The sequence below is a fragment of the Copadichromis virginalis genome, linkage group LG3 (genome assembly GCF_057382275.1).
Source record: "Copadichromis virginalis isolate Kocher_CV1m ecotype Utaka linkage group LG3, C_Virginalis_male_GT1.1, whole genome shotgun sequence".
Lineage (NCBI taxonomy): Eukaryota > Metazoa > Chordata > Actinopteri > Cichliformes > Cichlidae > Copadichromis > Copadichromis virginalis.
In genome coordinates, this window is record NC_140620.1 from 29,481,660 (window position 1) to 29,491,740 (window position 10,081).

Consider the following 10,081-nt stretch of genomic DNA (forward strand, 5'->3'; position numbering starts at 1 on the left):
GTTCAGGAGGGCGTCCACGGTGGGGGAGATGCCCAACAAGCGGCCTGGCAGATGACCGACGATGTGGAGGTGGTAGTAGGGGACCCGAAGGCTGCGTGGCCCCTGCAGCCCCAGGCGAAGCGGAGGCTGACGAGGACGCGGAGGCCGGACCAGGCGAGGCTGGACCAGACGAAGCAGCTGATGAGGATGCTGGACCAGACGAAGCAGCTGATGAGGATGCTGGACCAGGCGAGAGTAATGAGACTGCAGCTGGTGATGAGACTGCAGCTGGTGATGAGACTGCAGCTGAGGGCTGGACGGGCTCCTCGGGCCCCCCAGCTGACCAGGCAGAAGGCTGGACGGGCTCCTCGGGCCCCCCAGCTGACGAGGCGGATGGCTGGACGGGCTCCTCGGGCCCCCCAGCAAAAACAGTCTCAGAACCAGTGGGCACTGGAGCCCCTGGCACACACAGAACAGAACCAGCAGGTGCGGAGACCTCTGGCAGAGACTGAACAGAACCAGCAGGCACACGGGCCTCTGGCAGGAACGCAACAGAACCAGCAGGCACACGGGCCACTGGCAGGGACAGATCAGAACCAGCAGGCGCGGGGACCTCTGGCAGGGACAGAACAGAACCAGCAGGCGCGGGGACCTCTGGCAGGGACAGAACAGAACCAGCAGGCGCGGGGACCTCTGGCAGGAACAGATCAGAACCAGTAGGCACACGGGCCTCTGGCAGGAACAGATCGGATTGTGGCTGCGCGGAGCACCGACCCTGCTCAGGCAGCGACAGCCGGGTGCAGTCCTGAGCTGGGTTCTTAGCCTCCAGGGGTCCAGAGTCAGCTGAGGGCTGTAACTTAGCTTCTGGTGAGGCCCTGGAGCAAGTAACAGTCTCTAAACTAGCCAGCTGTTGAGGGACGATTGCATTTTTAACGTGCTTGACTCTCTGCGAATAATGCGTACTAGAAAAAGAGTCCAAAATGGGAGGCACAGGCACAGCCTCCCGTACAGAGGGAGTCGGTGAAGACGGAGACGGCATAGATGACCGGGCTAGCGGGGATGCCGGGGGCCGAGTTGAATGCTGTAGTGCATCTACACGAGCTTGCGGCAGTGCAGCTAAACAAGGCAAAGACAGCCGAGCAGGAGAATGAACAGGCAACAAACAGTTCTCATTGTCATCTGCCGCACCAAACAAAGCCCCTGAATAAACTGTCCCACAGTCCAAAACAGACAAGGGGTCCTTCCCACTAACCACAGCCGGTGGCTCTGAAGTCCTGATATCCGGCTGCGGGGTGACGCGCTGACGCCGCGATCGTCGCCTCCTCCCTGCCGACGGCTCCGACGGGCTGGGCAAAGTCTCCTCCAGCGGGCCGGGTAACTCCTCCGGCGGGCGAAGCTGACGTGGCCGTTCCGGGGCGGCTGTAGCCCGCTGCTGCTGGACAAAGCCTGTGGATCCCCGAGCTTGCACCACCCCTCGGGCTTTATGCAGGTCGCAAACGAAGGCTGACACTCCCTTAAGCTGGCAGAGGTAGGGATTTCCCTCCAGGATTGCCTCGATGGCGTTTAACCCCACCACTTTTGCCCGTGCGTTGGTGGTGTGGGTTACCCAGTCCATCAGGCGTTGGATGCGTGCGAGGTCACTCTCTCCGGACAAAGCTGCTGGATCCATCTTGTGGTCGCGTCGTACTGTCACGGCTGGGGCGGCAGTCGTGTGGAGGGTGAGAAAGGAGGATCCAATAGCAGACAATGGCGGAGGTGCAAGTGGGTTTTATTTACAGTGCAGAAAACCAAGGTGTGGACAGAACCGAACATAAACCTAAACTGGGAAAACTAATGCAAAATGGAGGACACGAGGCGAGGGGCAGAGAGACACGAAGAAACATGGAACAGAGCAGACTACACGAGAGGTTCACAGAGAAACGCAGAATGAATACCAGGTAACAGAATAATGCAGACTGACATGGAGTTAAACAGACGACGCGACAGAGAGCACAGGAAAACACAGGGCTTAAATACACGGGGAGTAATCAGGGAATGGGCCACAGGAGGGAGACACAGCTGGGAGCAATAAGGCTAACGAGACAGGGGAGAGGTAAAACTGAACACACTGACATGAGACATGAACTTTCAGAATAAAACAGGAAACTAACAGACAGAGAACCAGACCGGACACTGAACTTGACAGGCAGACTCATGAGCAGACACAATAACACCATGGACAGACAGAGGGAACACAGAAGTGGAAGCAGGCAGGCAAAGAACAGAAACCTAACAAATGGCAAAATCACAACAGAATACACACTCTGAATGAACAAAAGCATAAGGAACACAAAACACTGAGTCCTCAGACTCAGGACCATGACAGAAAGAGTCCACACGTGTACCCTCCTTCCTCAGCCCCCCCTCCTCTCTCTTCTTCAGATGTCTGGGAGTACATGTGTGTGTGCTTTTCTTTGACATACCAGCACCCTGTCAGCCTCATTCTTAACTTTTACTTTAGGGTCCTGGTTTCAGCATAAGACAGCCTTCAACTTTATATAATATACCATCAATTGATCACGAATGTCTCCTTCACTGTTAGTAGTGGATTAAGATACCCTTTTAAATAAATTTTAGCTTTTATTTTTAATGAGATCTCTACACTCATTTTCAACATTGATCGCTCTTATGTTCCATGTTCTGTTGGTCGTTTCAGCAAAGCTCAAGGTTGTTGACATTTGGCTAGTTGAGTGTCTGGAGCAATATTTGTTTTCTAAACCATTAATCCTATTCTGTGCCATTTACAATTGGAAATTACCAAAAGACTAAAGAGTCCACACAACAGTACGCATTATTCAGCTTGTTTGCAGTGCTTCCCCTGCTAGACTGGTGTAGCACTGCATGCCATCTATGTGCAGAGAGCTCTGTTGTTGATGGAGACGGTGTACAAAGAATGTGGTCTTGATCTTTGAAGGGTTTTCTTTTTTTCACACCTCTCCTGTTCCTGGAATATTGCACTTGGCAGATGCCTATGTCATCCACTTCCAGAGACACACAGTTGGGATTTTGGAGATCTGGACTAGAGCACGACTGCAGTGGGTAAACACCCCTCAACTGGCTCAAGTGTGCACATACTTGGGACCTTAAACTACACTTTACTCCCTTTATAAACCACCACCAGCCTATGGAAACTGCACTTGTGGTTAAATACCTGGGACTCCTGATCTGAAGGAAAATGAAGAAGCCTTCTGTGTGAGTTTGAGTTGCCTTTAACTCAGGTCAACTATGACCTGGATGACAAGGACCCAATAATATAGCAGTACACAGACACTCTGATGTACTTACCCTCTTTTTCACTCAGCAGCAGGGCCTGTACCTTGTCTTTCTACATTGGCCAGATGTGGTTTGTGTTGTACTGTAAATGGAGTTTTACACACGTCTTTGTGTTGTGGTAGTTTCTCAAAAAAGTTTTAATTTCTAGCATGCTTCAACAAAACTTTGAAGAGATTTTAAAGAATTTTTGAAGAGAGTCTATTAAAATATGCTCAAGAAAATCTACCATCCACGTTTCTATTGATACATATTTTTTAAGTTTATTGTTATAGCAGTTATCTTTCTACAGAGGTTAGTGCAGAACAATTAATAAAACACGCAGTAATAAATATAACATCAAATTACTTGGGGAAATGCAATTGATGGCAAATACTGCACATTTGTGTTGCGTCTTAAAAATGATTTGTGACCACTCAACTCCATATTGACGTTTAAAGCTGCAGATTACAAATTTGATGGCAGTGCACTCCCAGCTGTTTTGGGTGTTTTGAAGATCCCAGCATTTTGTTTGAAGACGATGTGATCTCCGCCTCAAAAACAATCTTCCAAGCTCTGCTACATATGGCTGGCACTCTTGTTGTTGTCTTTGTGAGGTTGCCAGGCAGAGATTCCAGAAAGTTCCTGCTCTGGGCCAAGAAACAGTCTGGCACACAGCCCCCTGATATAACTGACTGTAAAGCTACAAGTGGTCGTGTTTACATTTTGTACAGATTATATGAAGCAGATGTAACGTGTCCGTTATGGGCTGGACTAACCTAGTGATCGATAGCATCATAGACTGAAGACGTGGCACTAGTCTAGAAAACTGTATCCTCTTAGTTAAGGCGTCTTGTTAACATGCGTCTGCATTTCTTTTTCTTTATTTATATGCAGCCGTTACATTCTTGTTTTTCTCTCTCCATCTCTCCTTTGTCTTCCTGTAATGACAGACCTCCTGGTATTCACGTGGCAAACAAACAATCTTCCACTCCCCTCTTCTCTCCCAGGTACAGCTGGTGTTCAGAGCTGCATCCATGAGGGATAAAATGAGTTTTGGAGAGGATGTGGCTTTAAATAATATACCTCTGCAGAGTTGTCAAGCAGGAAATTTCTTTTTATCAAATATATTACACTAATTTAATTTGTTTTAATCTGATTCAAGAGTGTTTGATTGGATTCATCATTTGCTTAATTTGTCTTTCACTTCCAGTTTTCCCCCTATGTAACAGTGTCACATGTGGAGCTGAATCAAAGCTTTTTAATTGGACAATAAAAGTGTTTCTTAGTCATTTTTTCCTGTTTAACTGGCGGTTGGCAGTAGGCTTTTTACCCAAATATTAAAAGGTAGATAACAGCCAGTTTAAGAGGTTTTTACGTTGTTCTCCTACAGGTTCCTTCTCTAATGATGGACAGCCAGTTTTCAGAGTTCACCCCAGATATAACTCCCATCATGCTTGCTGCTCATACAAACAACTATGAGATTATCAAGCTGCTTGTCCAGCGGAAGGTAATGGTTGTTTTACGCACAAGTTATCAACATAATGAGTAGTAAGCTCTTTTTTTGTCTGTCTTGATGGTCAATGAATAAAGCGAGATCTTTATTTTATCAGTGATTTGTTGTTTGATGTTTTTGCTCTGTGTAGGTCACCATACCCAGACCACATCAGATACGATGCGACTGTGTTGAGTGTGTATCCAGCTCAGAGGTAAGGGATTTTCGTTCTTTAGTGCTGCATCTTTTGCATTGCTTGCATTGTGTTTGGTTTGCTAAACATTTATATTTGAATATATTGAAATTGCTTTTACAAACTTTAACTTCCAGCATGAACCCTAGATTAGACATCAGAAATTTCCAACATCATTTCAACTTTTTGAACTCGCCCACATTTAATTTTCTTACTTTATACTTTGCAACAATATGAAAGATGAATGAGCATGCTTTAGTGATATAACCAGGCTCTGAGCCTTACATTTGAAGACTTAAACATTTTTATGAAGGTCATGGTACAAAACTGCTTTATAGTAAATCCTTGAAATCTTGTTTAATCATTTCAGGCCTGAGAGCAGCAAATAGGTTTAGTAAATTTCCCTCAGATCCAATGTAAAAATAGACTTGTCTTCTATTTATGCTTTCCATACAAGGCACCACCAACTCTATTACACAGGAATACTGTAGATCTCAGCTTTGTTATATAAATTGAAAAGGTGCAGTCTGCAACTTTAAACCGAATTTACCCCAGCTCCACCATAATGATGATGATGATGATAATTAGGGATGGGTATCGTTTAGGTTTTATCCGATACCGGTGCCAAATCGGTACTTTTGAAACGGTGCCGGTGCTCAAACCGGTGCTTAAACCGGTGCTTAAACCGGTGCTTAAAGAATGGAGAACACAAAATTGGTCCAAAAACCTCTCATGTTCAGCTGTTTTTTGTAAAAATATAACAATGTTAGCCTTTTCTGCAGCTATAGGGCATATATGGTATCACTCTTGGCTGGAAGCAGTGCTTAAACAATGGAAAAAAACACAAACTTTGTCCTAAACCTCTCATGTTCAGCTGTTTCCCACTTTTTCTTTGGTCATTTTAGCCTTTTTAGCCAGGGTGAAGGGAGTATCTGCCATCAAACAAGAAGACAGCAGCATGTAGCTATGATGATGTTTGCTAGTTCACCTTACATGCATTAATGTAATAACGTGGTTAGCCTACTCAACGTAAATTAGCTACTCACGCAGAGAAGAACGGCTGCTGCCACCATCATCCGTCATCATTTCTGCTACACTGGCAGGACTAGGGGCCAGGACTCTCCTCTTCGTGTTTTTGGGGGATGTTGCATAACAGGCAACCCACCCGCAGTAGATGTGCTCGGTGTGAGGTCTCGCAGCAAGCTATCAAATACGGCGCATTTCTGGGCTTTTAAAAAAAACGCTATGCGTCGCCAGGTGTTTCATCGGATTCTTGGTGTTACCTCCTTTGACAGTATCACAGTATCAGCTTAAAGCACTTGTTGCTGCTGAGTTTGCATATTTTGCTGTGAAGTACAGCCAGACTTTTGACCGCTTCGCCTTGAACATTTTTAATCTGTAGCTCTGCTCTAACAGAACGTACGTACCTGGCCCCGCCTACTATCCTCGGAAACGTAAAATGATTGGCTAGAATCTAAAGTGTATCACAGCTCAGGAAAAAAAAGCACCGAAATAAAGCACCGAAATGTGCGGTGCTTTTCGGTCTGGTTACTACCGTTTATGTCAGAACCGGTGCCATCATGGCACCCATCCCATCCCTAATGATAATGATAAAAATAATGTCCGTTAAGCTGCTTTGCTGCTCTTATTTTTTTTAGTCTTGCCCAGGGAATGAAATGAAAAGAACTTTGTTCAAACAGACAATAAGTCATTAAAGCATTAGGCAATATTTCTCTATTAATCTATATTTACAATGAACACTAAACGTTAACAGACTGTTCATAGTCTAGACTCACCACACCATAGTCACTCATACAAACTGGTTAAACGAGTGTTATCACACTGCTGGTGCAAAATCTGAAGACAAAACTGAAAAACTAAAGTTCACCATCTTGTTCTGTCTGTGATAGATGCTACCCTATGACATAGTTGGCCTGCAGTTAAAACACTTGAACCATGCATGTATAACATCCACTCTGGGAACAGTTATGTTACATGTGTAACATAACTGTTAGATGGCCAGTGTGTTAGTTTTTGTTATACCGATTGAAACTGTTTCTCAATGTTAACGGTGCCTTCTGCAAGTCTCGTAGTTAATGTAAATCTTAAAGGAGGGGTAAAAACCTTTCCTGATTCTTTGTAGGTCGACAGCCTTCGACACTCACGGTCTAGACTCAACATCTACAAGGCTTTGGCCTCGCCATCTCTCATTGCGTTGTCCAGTGAAGATCCCATCCTCACTGCCTTCAGACTGGGCTGGGAACTCAAAGAACTCAGCAAGGTATGGATGTTGATGTCATGTTTGTTGACCAAAAGAAGAAACTTAACAAAACTCCTTCTCTTCATACATAGCCCATTACTTTTCTAAACAGCCAAGGTACAGATGTACTGGAGGAAAGCAACCTCCTAAAACTTGATGGGATGTTAAATTAACTGTGGAAGGAGTAGCATTCAGCATCATCTTCCTCTTACTCATTTGCCTCAAGTATTTCTTTCACTTATGCTGTCAAGAGTGACTAGTCTCCCCCTGCCTCACATTTTTTCTAGTATTTATCGTCTCAAAAGTAACAGCAAAAAGACTCTCACCATACCTTACTATAATCCCTGCAGTCTTTTCTCGGGTAACAAGAACAGACACACTTCTTCTCCAATACTGAGTCTCTATGATGCAGACTTCAGAATGGTTTATGTCAAATAATACTTTCATTTTTGGGGTCCACAAGGAGATTGTGATGCTGTTAAGCTATTCCAACACCAGATGGGAATCTAAAACTGAGGAAATCAAAGAGCCATCACATGTTTCCCATTAATCCTACAGCTTTAATCTTACTCCACCCTTATTTCAGGTGGAGAATGAGTTTCGTCAGGAGTATGAGGAACTGTCTCAGCAGTGCAAGCGTTTCGCCAAGGACCTCCTGGATCAGGCCAGGAGTTCTAGAGAACTTGAGACCATCCTGAACCACAGAGACAACGACCAGAGTGAGGAACTAGACCCTAGACAGTGCCATGATCTGGCCAAGCTCAAACTCGCCATCAAGTACCACCAAAAAGAGGTAGGGACTCGGCTTGGATAGGAACTCCTATTAAAGAATCTTTCAGACCACTCCTCATCAAATCACTCTGTTTCTTATGAATAAAACAGTCTGTGTGAATGTCCAAGATGCTTTATATATGACCATCACAGTCAAGGTAGCATGTCTTTTTCATATTTGCTATACTTTTACCCAATGTGAGCAGAGTGACCATCAGCTGGCTGAATAAGCACTTTGGTCCTAAAGTTAAACATAACATTACAACCCAACGGTAAAGTCAAAGATTTGCTTTGTGAATAATGAAGTAAAGGTGTCCGGAGCCACAAATTAAGTTCAACTCCCTTATAAAGTTTACCCTGTCCGGCCACACATTCATGTTGATATATGTGAGCTCCTGCCTTGGAAGCTGTTGGCTATTTCGGCTGTTACAGGGAGACAAAAAAGAGTGATTACAAACAGTGCAGGCTTTGCTCTGCTTTCTACAGGGAGTGCAGAATTATTAGGCAAGTTGTATTTTTGAGGAATAATTTTATTATTGAACAACAACCATGTTCTCAATGAACCCAAAAAACTCATTAATATCAAAGCTGAATGTTTGTGGAAGTAGTTTTCAGTTTGTTTTTAGTTTTAGCTATTTTAGGGGGATATCTGTGTGTGCAGGTGACTATTACTGTGCATAATTATTAGGCAACTTAACAAAAAACAAATATATACCCATTTCAATTATTTATTTTTACCAGTGAAACCAATATAACATCTCCACATTCACAAATATACATTTCTGACATTCAAAAACAAAACAAAAACAAATCAGCGACCAATATAGCCACCTTTCTTTGCAAGGGCACTCAAAAGCCTGCCATCCATGGATTCTGTCAGTGTTTTGATCTGTTCACCATCAACATTGCGTGCAGCAGCAACCACAGCCTCCCAGACACTGTTCAGAGAGGTGTACTGTTTCTCTCCTTGTAAATCTCACATTTGATGATGGACCACAGGTTCTCAATGGGGTTCAGATCAGGTGAACAAGGTGGCCATTAGTTTTTCTTCTGTTATACCCTTTCTTGCCAGCCACGCTGTGGAGTACTTGGACGCGTGTGATGGAGCGTTGTCCTGCATGAAAATCATGTTTTTCTTGAAGGATGCAGACTTCTTCCTGTACCACTGCTTGAAGGTGTCTTCCAGAAACTGGCAGTAGGACTGGGAGTTGAGCTTGACTCCATCCTCAACCCGAAAAGGCCCCACAAGCTCATCTTTGATGATACCAGCCCAAACCAGTACTCCACCTCCACCTTGCTGGCGTCTGAGTCAGACTGGAGCTCTCTGCCCTTTACCAATCCAGCCACGGGCCCATCCATCTGGCCCATCAAGACTCACTTTCATTTCATCAGTCCATAAAATCTTAGAAAAACCAGTCTTGAGATATTTCTTGGCCCAGTCTTGACGTTTCAGCTTGTGTGTCTTGTTCAGTGGTGGTCGTCTTGACTTTTCTCAGTTCATGGGCAGTTATTTTGCGCCTTGGTTTTTCCACACGCTTCTTGCGACCCTGTTGACTATTTTGAATGAAACGCTTGATTGTTCGATGATCACGCTTCAGAAGCTTTGCAATTTTGAGACTGCTGCATCCCTCTGCAAGATATCTCACTATTTTTGACTTTTCTGAGCCCGTCAAGTCCTTCTTTTGACCCATTTTGCCAAAGGAAAGGACGTTGCCTAATAATTATGCACACCTGATATAGGGTGTTGATGTCATTAGACCACACCCCTTCTCATTACAGAGATGCACATCACCTAATATGCTTAATTGGTAGTAGGCTTTCGAGCTTATACAGCTTGGAGTAAGACAACATGCATGAAGAGGATGATGTGGACAAAATACTCATTTGCCTAATAATTCTGCACTCCCTGTATTTCACTTTGTGTGTGTATATAAGTGGAGTAAGACAAGTGACAATAAGAAAGCAGAGCAGAGGAGAGAGGGATTAAGATAACTTTAATCTTAGATGTCAGAAGGCCTGGCAAAAAAATCTGTCTCCATTAAAAGCAAAGAGAGAAGCTGACAGTGTCATAGTCATTTTACAAACCTGGAGCGGT

General features: G+C 44.5%; 1 protein-coding gene across 1 annotated transcript in view; it reads left to right on the forward strand.

Moving 5' to 3' along the window:
* The window catches only part of LOC146714011 (short transient receptor potential channel 5-like), a 116,974-nt gene extending 108,945 nt beyond the window's left edge, over nucleotides 1-8,029 (forward strand). The window contains exons 5-8 of the mRNA XM_085439527.1: nucleotides 4,661-4,777; nucleotides 4,914-4,976; nucleotides 7,099-7,236; nucleotides 7,802-8,029. Of these exons, the coding sequence (XP_085295653.1) occupies nucleotides 4,661-4,777; nucleotides 4,914-4,976; nucleotides 7,099-7,236; nucleotides 7,802-8,029 (546 nt within the window). The remainder of the gene's footprint in view (nucleotides 1-4,660; nucleotides 4,778-4,913; nucleotides 4,977-7,098; nucleotides 7,237-7,801) is intronic.
* Nucleotides 8,030-10,081: the final 2,052 nt, after the last annotated feature.